At 35.1% G+C, this 22,983-nt stretch overlaps 2 protein-coding genes across 2 annotated transcripts in view; one reads left to right on the forward strand and one right to left on the reverse strand.

Annotated features, from left to right (window-relative positions):
* Veli (L27 and PDZ_signaling domain-containing protein veli) overlaps window positions 1-22,983 on the reverse strand; it is a 198,207-nt gene that overhangs the window by 151,454 nt on the left and 23,770 nt on the right. The window lies entirely within an intron of this gene.
* Window positions 17,839-18,916, forward strand: LOC143353826 (general transcription factor II-I repeat domain-containing protein 2-like). The gene is made up of 4 exons (XM_076787434.1): window positions 17,839-18,039; window positions 18,097-18,157; window positions 18,210-18,500; window positions 18,690-18,916. Exons 1-4 carry the CDS (start codon window positions 17,839-17,841, stop codon window positions 18,914-18,916), a joined length of 780 nt encoding a protein of 259 aa, XP_076643549.1.

Here is a 22,983-nt window from a genome sequence, read left to right on the forward strand (position 1 = left end):
AAAACCAGGGAGCTGCTAGGATACGGAAGAACCCAATACAAAATCAGGGATCCGCTAAGATGGTATAGTTTTCGTGGACCCACCCAATGCGAAACCGGGGAGCCACTAAGTTGGAGAAATCTTTGTTGAATCGAATTTAAGATTAGTAAGCCTCGTAACTTATACATATTTTAATTGATACAATCCGAGCGGTTAGATTGTGTCGTGTGGGAACGTTCAGATTATTAGATTAGGATATTGGGCAGTAATTAAGGGTTGTAGATTACGCGAGTTAGCAAACAAGACAAGTATATTCTGAATTTAAGTAATTACAAGTGTTGTTGTTTGTGTCGCGAATGAATGTAGTAAGTGTACATTTGGAGAAATTGTTACCTATGATGCACGGTTTTGACGCACTGGCACTGCGGGGTCGGAGTGCGATTGTTGAATGCCAAATAGAATATATACCGAACTAATGGACTCTATAAGGTTACGATTTGATTCGAAAGGGACTTTAACCCGATCTCACTTCAATTGACTCTTATGCATGTAACGCGACGTGACTGCACGATTACTGAAACGCTACCGAATCACTTCTGAATCTCGACTGAACCGAAGAGGATGAAAATGAATGGGTTTATATACCCTAAAAAATGAGAGGGTTTGCAGCTGGATCTTTGTTTAGAGGGTAAAACGAAGGGTTAGCCAGGGTGTTTCCTATCAAAGACTATCTTGACAAAACATTCCAGAAGGGAATGTTTTCAAGATTTCCATAACAAGAAATCGTACGGTGGTGTTACTGAATCATGCTTCGTGCCAGTTGCGTCCAGCCGGAGCACAATCATCCCTTCTATAAACAAGGGGCCTGTTGGGACGCTTTTCGTTCTCAGAAAAGAGATTAGAACTTCTAATCGAATGAACGTGGAGAAACGTCTCCATACGTAACAAAATTATTAACTATATTGGTAAATATAATTGTCTGTAAAAAAGTTCCTCTATATATACATTAATAACCAAACTACGAAAAGTGCCGAATACAGGCCGTTTGTCCGCACTGTGCGGCGCGGCGGCCAGCAAGCAACGTACATAATGGGCGAACTTGCTAAAAAGGAGCGAAGCGAGCGAGCAAACATTACGATTCTCACTTAAATAATATAACATTCTATTATAGAGTTTGCTAATAAGTGGAATTGATGTTGGCCTGGGTTAGTTTTTTTCGAGCGAGCGAAGCGTGCGAGCAATATTTAAGGTTCTCACATTCGACAATATTAAAAAGCTTAGAAATTCTGATTTCTCTAAAGCCTATACAGAAAACATTTTTTAACAGGTTTGCCCGTTATACAGGGTGAGGCACTTAAAACCGGCCACCTGAATAACTTGGTGATAGAAAAAAATCCATCCGGCCAAAATTATTTGGTATCGAGGGGCTGATCATCCGATGTTACTAGTTTTTTGGTAGGTGGAGGTGTCAAGGAGATATGAAGGTCATCTCTGTTTTTTTAAATGGAACGGTATGTTTTTTTACTTACATTCTGATAGAGTATTTCAAGACGAATACAATGACCTATAGGAAAGGTCATTCATGGTGTGGGTTAAGCCAATTACGATGGAAAATAATTTAATTTGAGGAAATGATGAAGCACCGTTGATTTATTTATCTAACAGTAATACACGACTAATACAAGTGTTCAAAATGGTGACCTTGAACAACCATCTCCGAATGTCACGTTGAGGAATTGAGTAATTATCCGTGCAGAATGAGCAGGGGATCCATCTTGTTGGAACCACATAGTTTGCCGTATGTGAAGCGGAATATTTTTCTGCAGGTGTGGCAAAATTTCTGCTTATTCTATCCCGCATGCGACTCTCGTACGCCAATCACGACTGCGATTAGAAGTGTAATTCTTTCCGACTCGACTACGACTATTTCGGCAATTTCGACTATGCGACTCTCTCTCTTTCTCTATCTCTATCGCTACTCTCCGCGCACTGCCCGTCTGCCCTGCTTTATACCGGCCGTCTTCTTTGTAATCGCATGGGGCAACGGCCGCTTGTCCTAGGCGCGATTCGTCCTTACGTTTTTCGAGCGATTGGCAAAACATCGCACTTCTTGCGCGCTGTTTTGCCGCTCGCTCTTCATCCGTCGGCGGCTCTCTCGTCCTCGCCGCTCGCCCTTCAACCGTCAACGCACACTCACATCCATCCATCCATCTCACATGTCTTTATATCTCGAAGTGTTTAATGTGCCATCAATAAAATTAGGAGCAATGATTTTACTGTCAAGTTGCTTCAACCGTCTGAAAGACAATTGCAACGTTTGTGGTGCGCTTAAAAACCTGTTGATACGACTTCGCTCCGGTGCGCCGCAGAAGAAAGATTTTATTAACACGGAACACCAACGATTTTGTTGTACGATTTGCTATACGACTGTGCGCTTGATTGATGGTACAGATGAATACGACTTGTCTTAAAACTGTTTGTGTAATTTTTCGTACACTTTGGTCGTACGATAAATCGTATCGTCTGTGGGCCGTTTTGTGCAAATAAAATATTTTATTATATTGAATAATATAATAATATCCTGTTGTATGCATGAAAATAAACATGTTACAGCTTTAGTCTATATTTTCATTCATCATCTGAATCTGCCAGGCAACTTGCTAATTAATAATCGCTATAAAAATCTATAATTAATTTTCTTTTAAATGTGTTGATTAAATAAAATGGATGCACGATGTAATTAATGATTATAAATGCGCAAGTTGTATGTATAGTAATTTTCTAATTATAATCTTTTATTTTTCAGTCTCTACAAATGAAAATGGCATACTGTTCGGGATTCGAATTCTGGAGTTGCCGGCCGTTACGACAATCGTCGAGCGTTCGCTCCAGTTCCCTTTTTTTCTAATGTGTACCGAGTCGCGTAGAGATCGCTCGTTACCGTTGGGCGAGGTCGCATAATATTTGTCAGAGCTCATTGCCGGTAAACTCTCTTCTTTTCATTGATATTTCCGCGTCGCGGTACGTGACTCTGCTCGCGACAAGAGTTTCCGACGCTCGCGTTAAAGATTTTCCGATCGCGGTGGCCCTTGTCAAGGTGCCGTTCAAGATTTCCGGCACGATTCATAGCAGAGACGATCACGCGCAAGATTTCCGATTATCGTACGAACACCAGCCGGGCTCCGGTCTTTATCGCGTGAATAAAGTGAATTTTATCAGAAAGTACAACAGTTTTGACTCTCCCGTCTTCTGCTTGCCTCCTCGCGCGCTCATTTCTGAGTGGTCCCGGCCCCCAGGCGACTCCGACCGTCGGTCGACGCCAAACACATACAGATGTCCCAAATTAAATAAACTAAAGCTGTGTATAAAAAATTAAAATTGTATTAGTTTGACAGATGTATGGATTATAATTTTTTAATAAGATTTGATAACATATATTAAGTGCAAAGAATACAAATTATTCTTAATCATTCTTTTTATTGATTCTTCCATTCTTTTCGAAAGTAAACAATTCTTCAATATCAATGTTTCAGTAGAATCGATACTTAACCCTTTGCACTCGAAGCCATTTTAACTCTAAAACGAAATATTTCTTCCGACCTAGAATATTTCCCTTCTATATATATGTATATTTTTCCATACAATACATACGAAAATGGTGCAATTTACTCGTAGAGTACTGAAATGTTTAGTAATGTATTAGATACAAACAAATTTAATAATGTAAAAAATACTTTGAATAATGATACAGGAATTTTTAGTGGCCCCTTACAGTCGCCATTCGAGTGCTAAGGGTTAAGAATCGATTTCTTTGGAGCGGAATCGCCCAGCCCTAAAGTGAACAGTTGACTCCTCACAGGATCGGCTCTCCTCAACGATCCCCACCCGTGCAAGATCATTGTTATTTTCCTAGGAGACTATCCCGGTGAACGCGGCCTCGCCTCGAGTGCTTATCCCTCGTTGAACTCTAGGACACTGCGTCTGGACAGTGTCGTCGTTTCCTGCCGCTCGACCAATGTCGACCATCCTTGCTCCAAGGGCACTTGAAATGCCAGGGTTGCGAGAAAAGAATATTCCTTCTCACTCAATTTCCTATCGTTTCTTACAATCTTATGTACTTACACAGATATGCAACGATTAAGAAAACTTATTTATTGCGTTCATTGAGTGCACTAAAGAGTAAAAAATTATTTCTATTTTATTTCTATTTTATTTACATATATACATGTGCCTCAACTGTTATAAACGATTATTTACTCAAGTTATTTCATATATTAAACAAATATGAACATATATGCAACATACATATTGTGTTACATATAGAGAAGTTTTTCTCCACGTTTATTTCGATTAGAATTTTTTAATCTCTTTCCTAAGAACGAAAAGCGTTCGAACAGGCTCCCTCTTATTAATGGAAAGATACTGTATGACTTCTTTTCGTAGAAATTCTTTAGAACACTCCCTTCTGGCATCCGTTAATTAAGTTTCTGATAGAAATAGCCTAAATAACCTTCCATTAACCCCCTTTTAAAGAAAATCTAACTGAGGCCTGGTTTTCATTAGAAGTGAAAAAAATGTGAGTGTGAACCAACGTGACCTCAAATTTTAAACAGAGCACCCCTTTCATTTTCAAGGTATATAAACCCGTTCATTTTCATTCTCGTTGGTCAGGAGTCGTGCAGTCACGTGTAAAGTCATGTCGCGTCACACTCATAACAGTCAATTCTAGTGAGATCGGGTTAAAGTCCCTTTCGAATCAAATTTTAACCTTATAGATTCCGTTAGTTCGGTATAGATTTATTTGGCATTTCATAATTGCTCTCAGACCCCGCATTGCGAGTGCGTCAAAACCGTGCATCATAGGTAATAACTCTTTAATTATAAACTTAATATAAATTCATTCGCGACACCAACACTTGTAACACAATTTTCAATTCAAAATATATTTGTCTTGTTTGGTAAATCGCGTAATCTACAAACCCTTAATTATTACCCAATATCCTAACCCAATAATTGAAGGTTCTCACACGATACAATCTTACAATCTTGCGATTCCCTGATTTCGCATTGGGTTCGTCTGCGTTTGACTCCATTCCTAGAGGCTCCCCGATTTCGCATCAGGTGCGCCCTCGGCGTCTATAATCCTGACTGCTCCCCAATTTCGCATTGGGTTCGTCCGCGTTCCTTAACTAACAAATTTAAACCATATTCTTGGGGTAATAACCCCTCGCCGGCATGTCGCGTTGCTCGCAGTCCTGACCCGTAACAATTGCAACCTTTTCAGAGACGCAAAATTATGAACACATCTAAATGAAAAATGGTAATTATTTACAAAGCGGTTCTGTTGTCCGATTTTGATGAAATCTAAATATGTTATGCTGTTATACATTCTGAATAACTTTTTCCTATACATAATATAATAGGCGGCCTCTTTTAGTTTCCGAGATACATACATAAACACAAGAAACTGTACCTACTACTACATTGTATTTTCCGTATGCGTGCTCTTTCCGTGACAACATTGCGTCAGCCTGGTCCGTCCATTTGCTTATTGTTTCTATAAACATTGCGGTGGGACCAGAGGGGACACTATGTAAATGTATGTTCGTTCTTAAACTAGATCTAGTCAGTTATTATGCAACCCAATAAGCGATAACTGAGTAGATCTAGTTTCATAAACTAAATGTTATTATTTACTTTAAAAAGTTCACCTTTTATATAGACTGCTTAGCGATCTCAGTGACACTTTTACAAAAACAGTGGATAAACAGCCGCACCGAGCTAACACGTGCACTGTCACGAAGCGTGCTGTATACACAAGATTCAATGTAGTATGTAGTAGCATAACATTTAAATTTAATCAAAATCGGAAAACAGAACCATATTGTAAATAATTACCTGAACAATTTTTTTATTGTAACTACGCATCATTTTATATATAACAAAAAATTGTCCATACATCTAAATCAAAATCTATACTATCAAAATAGAATCTATGCCAAACTAACGGAATCTATAAGGATATGATTTGATTCGAAAGGGACTTTAACCCGATCTCACTAGAACTGGCTATTATGCGTAACTCTACACGTTACTGCACGATTACTAACCGACTACTGACCGAAGAGGATGAAAATGAACGGGTTTATTTAAGATCTAATGTCACGTACGGTCACACTCACATTTTTTGTCACTTCTAAGAAAAACCAGGCCTCAGTTAGATTTTCGTTAACACGTTGACTGCCATGTCACCCATATGTGGGTGACGGAATTATTTGTCCAAGTTTTAAAATGGATTTTTACGTTAACATATTCATTGTATCAAATTTGATTAGGATCTGCAAAATGCAAGAAAGTTGGAGGACTACTCAATATCATACATTGAATTTTTTTCAATTTTTATTTCATTAAATAACTTTCTTTGATTTTATAGAATTTCTGAGGTTTTTAGTTTGGCAGTCACAATGTTAAAGGGGGTTAATAGGAGGTTATCCAGGCTATTTCCTATCAGAATCTTAATTAGCGGATCCAAGAAGGGAGTGCTCTAGAGATTTTCATATAAAGAACTCATACGGTATCTTCCATTAATAAAAGGGGGCCTGTTGGGACGCTTTTCGTCCTCAGGAAAGATATTAGAACTTTTAATCGAAATGAACGTGGAGAAAAACTTCTCCATACGTAACAAGATATTCGCAAGAAACTACCGCCACTACTCCATGAATCCGGCGTATACCTACGCGCCCCCCTCGATAGGCTCCACCTCTTTTCTACTCCGCAGCGCGATTGCCAGCAAGAAACTTATATAACGGGCAAACTTGTTAAAATGGTATTTTCTGTATAGAATATAGAAAGGTCGGAATTTCTGAGACAACTTTTTCCTATACAGGGTGGGGCATTTAAATGGGAACACCTAAATATCTCGGTTATTATTAGTCGTACAAAAAATCTCGACAGAATAAAGTTGTACTGTTTCAAGGGGCGAATTTGATGATGGTAAACATTTCACATAGATTTTTGTATACAAAAAGAACCTTTAGCTATTCCAGACCGTATAGTTTAGTATACTTAACAATGTAAGTGTCACGTAATAATCAAGAAGAAAATATAAAAAAAAACTTTATTGCTCAACCGGAGTTGAGTACTACTGAGTTAGTTACAAAGATTATTACAATGATTGAAATACACGGAGAACGTACGTAGGCGATACTAAAACAAAACTGAACGCTCGTGCCCTGGGGCGGCGGCCTCTTATACCGTCGGAGACAACTGACCGCTGAGGATATTTGATCCCTTCTTATCAACAGGACTTCTCCGAAGGTGGTGCCGTGTGCAACGAAGGTGTTGCCGTGTGCAACGGGCCATAATCAGGTGTGGTCCCTGTGACATAAGCATAGTCGGGCCGGCCCACAGTGCGGACAAACGGCCTGTTTTCGGCACTTCTCGTAGTTTGGTTATTAATGTATATGTAGAGGAAATTTTTTACACACAATTATATTTACCAATATAGTTAATAATTTTAACAAAAACAATAACAATTAAAAAAAATTTATTATTAAAATTTAACAAATTTGTTTTTAAAAACTAACAAGTTTAGTACAAAATTAATAATAAATGAACCGTATGTAAAATTAACAATAATAAACTTAAACAAATTATAATACTAGTAAATAAAATGAATAAACTTAACGAAACGCTATTCACTACTAGAGTCATTCTCAGTACTTTGATTGCGATCCAAAATCGTTGACTCGTAATCTTGCTCATTTGTTATTAAGAACTGATCAATTTCAGTAAAATTGCAAGATTTTCTTTTTGTTGTACTTTCTCGATGTGTTGAAATAAGCGGATCGGATGTGAGTAAATGATAATTAAATAAGTCGGTGTTCGTGTCCTGTCTACTGGTTTTTCGTGTATAATTCAGACAATATTTTCTGATTTCTTTGTGTGTCGCTTCTAAAGCCTCCTCAGACAGAAGTCCCATTGGGACATCAAAATGATTAATAATGTCACACCCATGAATTAAAACTTTATGTATAGTTATAGGCATGTAGTACCAATTGTATTTTTCTATGTATAAATCTAATGTTCAATCTTATGTATAAACCTAATCATATATCATCATATATCATATCAAACATATATTAAAAACAAATTAAGAATACATAAAAATGATTGATATATAATTATTGCAAAATTTTATTATGCATAAAAATGATTATTGTTAACAATTTCCATTCTAATACGCATATTTTTCAAAAGAAATGTATTTCATATCGTGATATACACGAATATTGAACTTTTCCAGTAAATTCCCCACTGTAACTGTAGCGAACAAATGGCAAAATTTTTTTCAAAAATCCATATTTGTTTACAAATGTATACTTATTGTTAATTATTCACAGAAAATGAAATTTAACAATATAACTAATACATTTAAAAAGAAAAGAACAAATTTTCCACGATAACTGATAATTTTCCACATCCTAAAGGAAAGGTATGGACACTTCTTAAAAAGTTTATAAAATTAAGAGTCGCAAAAAGTGGCAGACACAACTATGAAATTCTTAAACTGTAATAAGTAATGTATCCGAGTATGCATGAATCTCAGGATATATTTTGCCGTTTTTGTTTTATGTTAATTTGAAGTTTTATATGCAATTAACAAATAAAACCCCCGTTGAAAATGTGTACAAAAAATAAATCTACTTTATTAAATGTAAAAAGAACACATATTCCTTGGTAAGCACTTTCCATTACACAGAATTATTATTATTATTGCACACTTATTTACAGTTAATGTAAAATTTTTCGATTTTTTGGCAGTTTAGAGACTCAGTCATATTTAGCCTCCGTGGCCAAATTTTTTTACAAAAATCTAAATTTGGTTGCTAATGCATATGTAATGGTAATTAGTCACAAAAAATTAAATTTAACATTAAAATTAATAAATTTAAAAAAACATTAACAATTTTTATGCATAGAAATAATTGTTAAATGATTTTTAAATGAATAATAATATGAAATTTTCGTACATCATCAAATAAACATGTAGTGAGATGTGCCGACTTGTCCGCACTGTGCGGCCTGACGTATTATATTTGCCCCCGTACTTCTAAACGCATAAATTGACGAAGCTGAAATTGTATATCTGAGGTCCTTACCTATCTCTCATAATACCCACCAAGTTTCATCTCGATCGGCCACCGGTGCCTATCGGAATAATATCCAAAATAATTTGTGGAAAATGTATCTCAACACATTATATCTTACATTTTCATTAAAATCGGCGTATTACACTTAAGTGGTGTCCTTTGTCAGAGTTGTATGCCAGACTCATTTTGAACTCACACTGATATTTTACTAAAAGACAGGATGCAATGAAATGTGTGTAGCTTACTTTGGGAGTTGATTGTACACCTAAAAACAATAAAAAAAAAGTCATATAATTATTCGCATCAGCTGTCTCCGTTCCTCAGATATGTCAACCTTTGCAAACAGATCAAACACTGTGTGTGTAAACAGCTGTAAACCGCTATAGATCAGCGTATGCTGATAATTTACTTCTTATTTGGGGTATCGCCGCTACACTATACGACATCATACTTCTTTTGTTTATTCATCTATTTCTAAATACATAATGGTATAACGATTGATTTTGTTCGACGCGTGCAGGGAACAAGTAAGTTTAAACTCGTTTGCATTGTAATAATTTATTATTAACAACTACATAGTATACATATGTCGATATTTCTCTTAATTTCCGCGAGTCTTCGATAGTTTAACTTTAATTAATATCTACAGTGACACCCATTAATATTCGGACGTTCTTAAAAATCGTATATCTTTGTCAATATTAGACCTTACGACCTGGATTTTTTTAAACAAGTTAGCACAATTGATTGCTACATAAAGAGAAAAAAATTTTTTACAAAAATTGCAATTGGTCGAAATTGCAGAGAAAATACTAAAAGTTATATTTTGCAACTTTTTTATGTGGACTTACATTGAAAACATAGAAAGTATGATTTGTAGATCTGTATGAATTATACATATTCTGAGAATTTCAGCAAAATGGGTCAATGTTGCAATGAGCTACAGAAAAATTCTGCGACTTTCACGCTTAAGCTTTCATCTTTTTTATCTCAATTTTTATCTCAGGAACTGTTCGTCCGGTTGAGCTACATTTTTTTCATTGAAAAATAATTGGGCTATTAAAAAATAATTTTTTTACAATGTATACATATGAGTATGGGAATAAACTTTCTCCTTTAAACTTCTCCACACATAAAGTCCAAGTGGTGTAAGATTCCATATATTTGTGTATAACTTTTTAAAAAATCGTTACACAACCTATATCTATATAACATTTTTTTCTTGTTTAGGCCCATAGAATATGTTGACAAAGTTTGGCATTTTAAAACCTACGTTACCCTGAGAAAAAATCAGAAACTCCTAAATACATACGTCCTGTTCATAAAAAATAACGTATAACTAACAACGCTACGAATTTAGTTCGCGTTTTCACGGTTTCGAACCACTGTGCGATGTCCCGTAAGGCTGGCAGTCTTTAACATTATCTCGTCTGTGATTCCGCGCTCTCTATCTAAATAAAACATCTGCTCGTGAACTACTTTGCGTCAGTGCATAGATAATAAATTAGAGTAGAATGTTGATATTATCGATTCTATAATTTCTTGAAGATAATTACTGTTTACTTTATAATTTCATTACACTCTTATTGTTGTTAGGATCCCGGGCCGCGAGAGGTCGATGAAGGGCTATTACCCCAGGAATATGGTTTCAATTTGTTAGGTAGTTAGGTACGCGGACAAACCTAATGCGAAATCAGGGAGCTGTAGGATGCGGACGAACCTGATGCGAAATCAGGGAGCTGCTAGGATGATAGTTTTCGTGATCGAACCCAATGAGAAATTGGGCAACCACTGGGCTGGGGAGAAATCATTGTTTGGACTATAGTATGTCGCAAACGAACTTGATGCGGAACCGGGGAGTCACCAGGGTGGTTAGTAGGCCTCGTAACTAGTATAATTTAATTGATACAATCCGAACGGTAAGATTGTATCGTGAGGGAACGTTGAATTACTGGATTAATATATTGGACATTAATTAAAGGTTTTATAGATTGCACGATTTACCAAACAACACAAATATATTCTGATTTGAATGTGTATTACAAGTTTTGGTGTCGTGATAAAGTGTATAATAAAAGTATGGGGTTTACCTAAGGTGCTCGGTGTTGACGCACTGACAATGCAGGGTCTAAGAGCAGTTACTGAATACCGAAATAAAATTATTACCGAACTATCAGAGTCTATTGATACGAAAGGGCACTTTAGCCCCATCTCACTGGAACTGATTGTTACGAATGCGACTCGACGTGACTCTACACGTTGCTGCACAATTACTGACCGAAGAGGATTAAAATGAACGGGTTCACATACCATAAAAATGAGAAGGAGTGTCTGTTTTTAATCTAGGGTTGCGTACTCGTATTTGTTGTTTCCAATGAGTTGAAGTTTTGCGGCTGGATCACTGTTTATAGGGTTAAACGAAGGGTTAAACAGGATGTTTCCTGTCAGAGTCAATCTTGACAGATCCCGAAGGGAATGTTCTCAAGATTTCCATATTAGGAAATCGTACGGTATTGTTACTGAGTCATGCTTCGTGCCGGCTACGTCCAGTCGAAGCATAGTCATCTCTTCCATTAACAAAGGGGTCAGTCGGGACGTTTTTCGTTCTCAGGAGAGAGATTAAAAAAATTCTAATCGAAATAAATGCGTAGAAACTTCTCGATACCTAACATTACCTTCATATTTTTCTTATTGTTCACCATTGCAATCATTGTTTTATAATCGATAGTTTATAGATGTAGGAGATATGACAGTAATTACAAAGTAACATTCTAAAAAAATATCAGAATTTAAAATTAATTTGGAAATTATTCCAATATAAAATAATAATTCTTAAACAAAAAATATTCTGTAATAATTGTCGTGATCCCGGAAGGGGAAAGTCTTTCGTACTTGGTTGATTTCTTTATTTTATACAAGTTGTGTTACGATGTGTTCGGTTCGAAGTGCGAATGAATTCTGAGCTGGTGATGCAAGGAAAAATGGGGAGAAGGATGACTTTAGGGTAGGAGAATTATGGGGGAGGAAAAGTGAAAGTCGGAAACAAGTCAAGGAATGGTCGCTGGAGAGGATGTCTGGTTTTCGTCTATTTCAAGGATGGCTAAAGTCTTGTTGCGATTTGGTTCTAAGAAGAGAAAGTAGAGAAGGAAAGGGTGGGGAAGAGTGAGAGGACGGAGAGGACGGTTGACTTTTCTATGGGCGACGAAAACTCAGTTCCGGAAAGTGATTTATTGGGTTCGGGGCCCTTATGGTTAAAACGGCGTAGGCTAGGGTACGTATGATCGTAGGAGTGTGAGAGTATCTGACATAATTATAGAATAAAAAAAAGATCAAATATAATCTATTATAATATTAATGACAAAATTCATTCGTTCTTATTGAAGTCCTAAGTAGGAAACAGAAAATTAATTTTCGTTCTTATTCATCCGATAATACCACTTCTAATTATTAACCAGTTAAGCGTGTTTGAAGTGTATACACGTCAATCCAAAACTCTATTGCGGTGCGGTTAGCGTTAATGAATTGTTAATTTCTTATCGAATAAAGACGTAATTCTTCTTCAATTTTGCTTTACTTTTTTCGTAAAATTTATAATAGCGGAATTTGGCCTGCGTTCGACGTGTATATTCGTCATTGCTTGATTTTAATTCCGCGCCGTGAGGGATTTTTAAAATTAAACTCTGTAGTTAAATATATCCGCTGGCATATATTAGGGACTAGGCAAGAATCACGAAATATTCAGGTACCCCGCCCGATACCGAAAAATTTCGTGTTTTCGACCCGACCCGATATTTCCGTTTCTCGCACGCCTCTAGTGCCTACGATTGCACGATCGTTCAGAGGCAAAAGTGAATGCGATCTGTTTCGGCAACTGCCTATGCATTGCAGACGCTGCGTTTCACGAACGACTGCATAAGAAGCAGTCCAGACGACAATTGACCTCCATTCGAAATTGAGCACTATCTTTACGAAGTCTATCTTTAGTGATATATGAACTTATCTTCAAAGAATTTGTCGAAATCTTGAAAATTGTTGGTTTTACAAACATGTAAAATAAAATGTCAACATTATTTTCATTGAATTATTATGGCTGAGCTAACAAACCGATTAAAATGAGTTTTTACGAAAACTACCTCTACAAAACAATTTATATGAAGATTATCGTTGAAGATAGAAACTTTTTTGTTGTTTTGATCACCATCGTAAAAGAAAGTAATTTTATAGTGTAGAAATATTAAAAATATTTTTGTTTGCAAATTGACTGTGGGTTTAAATGTGACAAATTTGAGATAAAATATGAACGTATTCTACGAATGTTCCTCGTTAAAATTCCATTCTCTAATTCGCGGTCGTTCAAAAATTGCGATCAGGACAAGGCCAGCCAGTGCCAGTTTTAGCACCACTAGCACCCCAGTCGAGATTATGATGGCGCCCAAAAACACGAAAATTAATTAGCAGCTTTTTACTTAACGAATCTAAGCGGATATAAATATAAATGAATGAACGCAAGAATTCTTAGAACTTTTCTTAGCTTTACTCAGAGCTATGAATTATATTAATATTATTGAAATTTTCGGTTCGGTTACTTCTTTCGACTATTTTTTCGTGAATGCACTATGATATTTTTCCTATACAGTTCATGCTACGGTTTATTTGCATCTGCAGAATACATAGTAATCTATTAGTAATTGGAACTGTGATTCTTCATTCACGACAAAATAGTCGAAAAAATAGAATATTAGACGTTTTTGATCGAACAATATACTTAACCGACTCGAAAATTTCAATAATATTAATTAAAAACTCGACTAAAGTTGTCCAAACAAAATAATGTATTACCAGAAATTAAAAAATTCCTTGATGAGAAGTAAGTTAAAAAGATTAAATACCTACTTACCTTCATGTGTAAATGAAAATATAATTATGGAAAATGGATATCTAATTTAAATTACATTACAGCCACAAACAGCCTACAAGGAGTGCCAGCGACAATAACAGCGATACGTAAAATGATCACGAAACGTGAAGAGTTTCACGCTTTGTAAGTAACTCGAAACATTCAGATACTTTATTATGTTTATTTTGAATGTGTTCCATATATAGGAACACAATATACATTGAAACAAGTGGAATATCAAGTCATTTGAACGAAAGAATGATGATTTCATTAGTTTTTTTTTTCATACAAAATCGATTTTTTCTAAACTCTTGAGGAGGTAAACAAATTTTGCGACCAAATTTTAGATCAGCGTGACAAAATCTACGGGAAATGATGTATAGCATGTCAAAAAAAATTCTTACCGTGCATGGTATTCGATAAATCACAATTTTGATGAAATACTCCAAGTTTATCAAAGACTTCCAAAGTTAAAAAACGTTCGTACCCTAATTTCTCCACTTTTCCATTATTCTGCAATATTTCAACTTTAATTTAAAAAAAAATCATCGCCCTATCTCATTTCTATCAAAAGTTCTTTGATTTTTCACAAACTAGAAAAGAAAAAAAAACTTTTTTCAAACTTTTTCAAACTTGTCAGTTTGTCCCACTCTGAGGCGCCCCTAATAGGTCTGGCGTCCCGGGCGATCGCCCGACCGCGCATTACCCTAACGCCGGTATATACTGGAGCCAGCAAAAGACGTGGAGACCGGCAATTCAGGTAATCGCACCGAGATACTGTTCGACTGCTAATCCCCGGCAGGTTTGGTAAAACCAAAGTCCTTTGTACTATTCAATGTATTAATTAACAATAGATTGACGGAGCACCAAAAGCGACTACTTTACATTACTGTAAAAAAAGTAACAAAAACTAAAAAAATTAAATTAAGCTACAGTAAATTAAAAATATCAGTACCCGTCAGTTCGACGGGTCCTGTAAACCTAGTGTTAAGTTGTAAAATATTGTAGACGGCGAAATGGAAATACTGGTTTTCCTGAGATAAACATTTTTTTTATTATGTATTTGAAGTTTCATACAAGGAAATGAACATTTTATTATTTTCCTGTGTATCTGAAATAATTTTTGAAATCGTTTATATTTTTATAATATGATAATTCTAAGCCCACTCTTTGTCAATAACACTTTCTCTGTAATAATATCTGCATATGTTTGTTGCGATTCAGGGCTGCGAGCATATAGTTTGAATTTGTTAGTTTGATGCGCGGTCGAATCTGATGCTAAAGCAGGGAGTCATTAAGATTAACCCATTGACGTATCAAAACGTCTCATACAACAGATACATCATGCTTCTCATGACATTGGAACATTGAATTAAAATATTGTTTAATATTACCAGCAACAAGTCTAGTATGATCCTGAAATATATTTGTTTTGAATTTTAACGAAAATTCATTGTTAGCCTTGCACACATTTTAAGTTAAATAATAGATAATACCTCTGATCACATCGGATGTAATTTAATTCGTATGTATGTCAAGGGGTTAAAGACAGCGAGGACGAACCTTACGCGTAGCCGGGGAGCCTCTAGGAATGGAATCAAACGATTTACGACAAGAGCGACTTAAATGCGCTATTTTGAAGGAGTTTAGACCGCACGGATTTTTTAGCCTTCTTTCGATTAGCATGGGAGCCAGGGCTGTAGAAGTTGTGAACACGTGCGCTTGTAGGGTCTGCAATTCAATAGCGATCGGCGTGTCATAAACCTCCAGATGCGACACAGATTTGCTAGGCGCACGCCATCCTCGAACTTGGTGCATCTTGAGGCCACTTGTTTCGGGTTAGATACCTGCAACCTCCATGAAAATGCATCCGGAACCAAATCAAAGAATATATTATAACATGTGACAGTTTCCTTACATGTTACGATTTCAGTAAAAATCTATTGAAACAGTGTAATCACTACGATAGATACTATAAGAAAACATAAACGAAAATTACCAAAGGAAATTTTCACCTACAGACACAAAGTACTATCATCAAATTATTTTATACAAAAAACAACAATAATTTTATACGTACAAAAAAAGAATAAAACTTTCTCACTTCTAAGTATGTACGTTACTTCGCGAAACCTATATTTCGCACGAATAACACAAAAAAACCAGAAGTAATCTGAGATTACTATGAAACTAAAAGTGCTGTAGATATATTAGGACAATTTGTAACAGCCTATGATATTTTTCTACATTATAATTGATGTATTTGCATATAATAGTTTTGTTACCTGTACAAAGTTGAGCTGACTTTGAATGAAAGAAAATTATACAGAAGACGCTGGTTCCTAAACGATTTGAGAAGCGAACCGACGGACATCGGAAGCCGTACAATTAGTAGAATCATAACAGCGACAACTATACGATGAAATGGATCGTTACCTCAGCTCGTTACCGACAAAAACTTTTTGGTACATCAACTAATGACAATAAATCAAATGTAATCTGAATAAAACGCAGAAAACACATATGTAGACAAACACATCCACTATTATTGTACATAGTAACTGTAAAAGTTTATATATTTTCTATTTCATAATTTTTAAATTTAATACTTCTGTCTCCTGCTTACTTTCTCTATCTTTCTTACCGATCTTAGCAATTCTTAGCAGTATTAATTATTATTTCATTTCACATTATAAGCTTAAAACTATTGCATTGTAGTGCAGTTTCCAAAGATGTGTACGAGTCATTCCATTCGAAGTCCATTGGCATGATTCTGTTCTGAATGAAATATGTTGTAGTCCATGTAAAATTAGGGGGGGGGGAGGGATTATGTCATCATTTTGCCGGTTTAGAATTTGTTTAGAGATTCCAGGACTTCTCAGCTTTTCCAGGTCACTTCCAACACGTGTTGACCGTGTGTTTTCCTTCGGTTTTCGTCGGACGGTGGTCATAAAGTAACTAAAACTCTTCGTAAAAACTAATTTTTACGCTACCCTCATTTTTAGAGTTGACCAATATCTGACCTTGCCCGTCATAAAATTGATGGGCTTGGGCTCTAACCGAACGGTACACACCTTCTACCTGCATTATCGCCGTGCGTACCATACCTATGCAGGTAATTTTGCTTGTAAATCAAAAACACATGTTGCTATTGAGTCATTGGGAAACAAGAATGGACTGGTTACCTGAAAGATGGCAACAAATTCTTACAAATAATGGAAATTATATCAATTATATTTTAAAAATTTTTTTACACTTTAACCGGTGATAAAATTTGCAAAACAAAGATGTTTCTAATATATCTTCATTGAGAAATTACATTTGCGTGTAACATGATAAATTATTTAAGAAGAATTGGATATGTATAATTTACGTATGATAAAATACATATACGGATGTGTGATATAAGGATAGATATAAGGATGTGTGCTTGTCGGCTCCTAAACGATGGGGCCAAAACCAGGGTTTTAATGTTGAGGCGGCTGGACTGGCCTGTGAGGTATGCATTGACCTTAGCTTGGCTGCTACTGGTGATAGGAAAAAATGCATCAGGCCAAAATTATTTGGTATCGAGGGGCTGATCATCCGATGTTACTAGTTTTTTTAATAAGTGGAGGCATCAAGAAGATATGAAGGTCATCTCTGTTTTTTTACATGGAACGGTATATGTTTTTACTTACATTCTGATAGAGTATTTCAAGGCGAATACAATAACCTATAGGAAAGGTCATTCATGGTCTAGGTTAAGTCAATTATGATGGAAAATAATTTAATTTGAGGACATGGTCGAACATTAATGGAAATATCCCAATGGAAAAGATTGTTGGAGTAAGTACAGATGGAGCTCGAGCCATGTCCAGTATGAATGTTGGTTTATCGGTATTATTATCGAAGGATATTAAAAATTTAACAGGCCGTGAAATATTGATATCGTATTGTATTTTACATCAAGAAAATTTGGGTGCTAAAGTTCTAAAAATGTCTAATGTAGTTCCAGCTATTATTAAAATTGTAAATTTTATTAGATCTTGAGGACTAAACCATCGTGAGTTTAAAGAATTTTTGAAGGATATGGAATGCGAATATGGCGATATTCTGTTTAACACTGAAGTTCGGTGGTTAAGTCGTGGTACAATGCTTAGCGTGTATATGATTAAAAAACGAAATTAAACTGTTCTTAGGGATGAAAGACAACCCGTTTTCACAATTTGATGACAAAGGCAGGATGTGTGATTTTGTATTTTGTGTTGATATTACGCAACACTTGAATGAATTAAACATAAAACTTCAAGGGAAAAACAAACTTGTCACTGAAATGTTTGATAAAATAAAAGCCTTTGAGCAAAAACTAAAAATTTGGAATCAACAATTAGAATCAAATAAGACGGTCAATTTTGCAATTCTGAGAAAAGAAAATCCATCAGAAACGAAGAAATATGCGATGGAGACCCAAATTTTACAGAAAGAGTTGAGTTCGCGGTTTACAAACTTTCGCGAAAATCAAACAAAGTTTGATATTTTTTCATCGCCCTTTAATATAGATGTTGAAAGGATACCTCAAGAATTTCAAATGAAAATAATTGATTTACAAAAGGACACAGAAATAAGAAATAAATTTCAAAATGTCACTCTTAGCGATTTTTATTAGCTGTACTTTCCAGCTACTAAATTTCCATTGCTAGCTACCCGCGCCAGGCAAATGATGAGCTTACTTGGCGGTACTTACACGTGTCAGCAGCTATTCTCGAAAATTATAATTATAAAAAGTGATCGTCGTAATCGATTGGATGACGAACGACTGAATAATTGTAATAGAGTAGCAGTTTCAAGTATCGCACCAAATATTGACAAGCTTGTTAATGAGAAAAGAAGTCAAGTATCCCATTGAGTTATAAAATTTATGTAGTAAATATAATAATTTGTACCTATGTATTATTGTAATAATAAAAAATAATAGATCAAATAAAACAAAGGCTTTATTGTAAATCTATGTAAGATTTATGTAACTAAAATGATTTGGTTAGTATGTTTAAGTATGTTGTGGCGTCATCAAAGCGAGACGTCGCGACGTGAAAATTGTAATGTTCACGATGTAACGCGTGCTCGCACAATCAATTAAGAGTACGCGAGCTGGTATCATCAAATGCCATTGAGTGCAGTATATTTCGCATAACAATACTTTTCAGCCATACCAGGGTCTTAAAATAATAAATTCATTAAAGAGGCATTAACACTAAGCCTACCACAGTCAAAATGACCGATTTCTATTTCACAATTGTTGAAATTATAAAAACTTTTTCATAGGAAATCACTGAATTGACTTCTTTATACATATATACTTTATACACATATTATAATGAAAATCGTACAAAGTTTAAATAAATTCAATCTTCTCCTTTCTGTAGGACGTTTCACTTTTATATGTTTTGTGCTTGGTAGGTTTAGTGTTATGAGACCGTAACGTAAACACAGACCGAAATTGGAACTGGCGACGCAACAAAATATTTAATGTTGCGTTCCTTGCGACCCGCGCAAAGTATTAAGTTTCCACTTTTGGCCCACCGCAGTCCGCGAGTTGCTCATCACTTTTAAATTTTGAAATAAAATTTGCCCAGGCTTGCCCGCGTGTGCCCCAGATCTGGGTTTGTCAAAACATTTTCAAATAACATTATTCTTAAATTACTTCTTAAAGTTATTTAAGAAATAATCTATTTGTAAAATAACAACATTTTATCAATAAGTATTTCATGCGACAATTAAATTATTTTATTTTTATTTATTTATGAAATATATTATTTGTTATTTGCTAGAATGTTTATTTGTTATTTGATTTTGATAGAAATAACTAGTTTCCTAAGTTGTAGCATCAAATGTTTGTACTTAATGATTTATAATGCGTGACTACGTCGCAGTTACTATGCTTATGACTTTTCTACAGAAGAAATAACTACGCTTCTTAGTACCGATTTAGTCCTATGTTTTTTTTTTTTTTTCGTTGATTTTGAATGATGCTATTACTTAATGAAACGTACATAGGAAACGGTTTAGAATTGAATTCGCTATCATTCGTGAATGGTGGTACTTATTTTCGTTATCGGAAACTAACTGAAGAACTGAAGAAGAATATTGTCAATTACTAGTTAAAACAAAATGTAATTGCGATTATTGTTGTAACTGTTTACAATTATCTGGTGTAAGTGATACCACCAAAAACGTGATTGCCGATGAAGTTTTATATATGCTTCGGAGCCATACGTTATTGAAAATAGTACTTGTAAAATACAATACTCCCTTACCGTCATAAGTTGAGAGATTGTTTTCATTTGCGACTTTAACTGTTGCCTCCAACATTCGATCACGAACAGACCAAATGTACGAGGAACGAGTCCTATTAAAAGCTTAAACGAGTTTCTGTCGCGATAACACAATCTAATTAATATTTTTGATTTTCAATTTTATTTTCAACTATTTCTTTCTTTTTGAGTCATTTGTGTGTTTTGATTTCGTTGGCAATCATTTTGGATGTTACTGTCAAGATAAATTTTCAATAAAAAAATTAATTTTCATTTTCAAATAATCAGTTCTTCAATTTATTATTTTTTCAATTATTTGCATAGCTTCAAATTTCTTTAATTAACCAAATAAGGTACGTACCATCGATAGAAATACGATATTTCTCAAATACTGAAGAGCATTATTTCAAGAATTTATTTACAAAATGTTATTTGAAATTCATTTCGCCCTGATCTGGTGTGCCCCGTCTAACTTGTTCCCTTCCGACCGCAAGATCCCTATTATAGTCAAAGGGCCTAGCCGAATAAGATGGTCAAAACTGCCCTTAGACGTTTTTCAATAATTAATGAACCATTCGAAAGCTGACCAAGAAAAACCCCTCTGAGCCAAATTTCAACCCCCTATCTTGCTGGTGAGGGTAGTTACAGGGTAAAGTAGATTTTGAGCTTTTCCGTGCATTTTCCGCACTCTGATGCTTCCCAAAATTCTGAAAAAAATGTGACATATTTTGGACCCTAAGGCGGATTTTTGACAATTTTTTCCGATTTTTTGGATGCAAACTGTGGTCGTAAAAAATGAAAAACCTCAAAAAAATCGGAAAAATGCAGGTTTCTCAAAAATATGAAAACATGCTATTGAGCTGTTTAGTGCCCCAATAAAGTACCATAACAGGCAGTGTCCTCAATTTTTTTTAGATTTTTTGTTGTGGGAAGTCTTTGTCAAAAACAAGAAAAACCGAATTTTTTCGACGTTTCTGCTATTAGGAGGAAAGTTACACTTGTTGATTTTATCGCAAGTATATATTAAGTCATTTTTAACGTTATTACATTGAAACAAGTAAGTGTTTGACCTCAGAAATATGTTTTAAGAGAAAAATAAATTCTATTTCGTGCGATATATACCAGAATGTTCGCAACGTTTACAACATCGCCGGTTGGCCGAGCAGTCAAGGTGTCAGACTACAGTGCGGAAACGCTGCGGTGCGGTTCGAATCCCGTCGAGGGTAAAGTTTTTTTTTCCATACATCATCTTTATTTTTTCAATTTTTTATTACATGGTTTATTCATGTGATTTTAACAATATTTTTTAAATGTTTTTAAAAAATATTGAGGTAACATTTTTAACTAACTTTTATTTATATTACTCCGATTTGACTTTGAATTTAATGATATTATTTTCTTGGATTAGGCAATAAATTAATATTTATATTATTGTGTTCGTCCACGATTTCCGCCAGATATAGAAATTGCTTGCGAAAATTGGTAAGATTCCGTGAAAAGAATTTTTAAATCTACTTCTGTCATTTCCGGAAAATCCAGAGTATCTACCGAGGATACTGTTTGAAATGGAGTCGTTTTGCAGTTCCAATTATGTCCAATTTTTGGAAAGGTTTCGTTGTCTACTTGTTTGTGTAGAAGCTGGTACTTTTGACCTTGTATACTATACATTGCCTCTACAACCCAATGAATTTTCGTGACTTTTCGGGAATAATTCGACTCTTTCGTCGAAAGTTGAGAACGATTACCTTTTAAAGCAGGCATGAGAACTCTGAAACCAAGACCTGTTAAATGAGATGTAACATCTCGAAAACCTCTGTCGACAATACAAAAGTCTCCCCTCTTCATGATGGTTTTCAATCAAGTAACTATAAACGGAAATACATCCTCATGTACGTTACAATAAAGAGGAATGGCTAAGGCTTATTTGTACCCGATACCTCACTTTAAAAATAGTGGTAGTATGTAGCCCTTTTCTTTCAATTTGACAAAAACCAATACTTTGCTGCGTGTTATTTATTCAGAGTTCTTCTCATTTCCTCCCTAATTTATGAAGACGCAAGGCTTAGAAACCAGATTAATGAATTTTAATATTAAGAATGTTAGAGAGGACCGTAATGAAGATCATATACAATTAGAGAATCGAGGAAGTGATAGATACTCTAAAACTATATTTACATATATTTTACTAAAAAATGTTTCTTAAATATTTTTAAAACATTAAAAAAATATTTTAAAAATCACATGAATAAACCATGTAATAAAAAATTGAAAAAATAAAGATGATGTATGGAAAAAAAAACTTTACCCTCGACGGGATTCGAACCGCACCGCAGCGTTTCCGCACTGTAGTCTGACACCTTGACTGCTCGGCCAACCGGCGATGTTGTAAACGTTGCGAACATTCTGGTATATATCGCACGAAATAGAATTTATTTTTCTCTTAAAACATATTTCTGAGGTCAAACACTTACTTGTTTCAATGTAATAACGTTAAAAATGACTTAATATATACTTGCGATAAAATCAACAAGTGTAACTTTCCTCCTAATAGCAGAAACGTCGAAAAAATTCGGTTTTTCTTGTTTTTGACAAAGACTTCCCACAACAAAAAATCTAAAAAAAATTGAGGACACTGCCTGTTATGGTACTTTATTGGGGCACT

Source organism: Halictus rubicundus, chromosome 4 (genome assembly GCF_050948215.1).
Source record: "Halictus rubicundus isolate RS-2024b chromosome 4, iyHalRubi1_principal, whole genome shotgun sequence".
Lineage (NCBI taxonomy): Eukaryota > Metazoa > Arthropoda > Insecta > Hymenoptera > Halictidae > Halictus > Halictus rubicundus.

Bases quoted from the DNA above. Each gene is read 5' to 3' on its own strand.
- LOC143353826 (XM_076787434.1), top strand. From the start codon at position 17,839: ATGGAAAAGATTGTTGGAGTAAGTACAGATGGAGCTCGAGCCATGTCC. The intron at 18,040-18,096 runs GTAAATTTTATT...GAATTTTTGAAG, and splicing joins TTCCAGCTATTATTAAAATT to GATATGGAATGCGAATATGG. The intron at 18,501-18,689 runs GTTCGCGGTTTA...TGTACTTTCCAG, and splicing joins AATTTTACAGAAAGAGTTGA to CTACTAAATTTCCATTGCTA.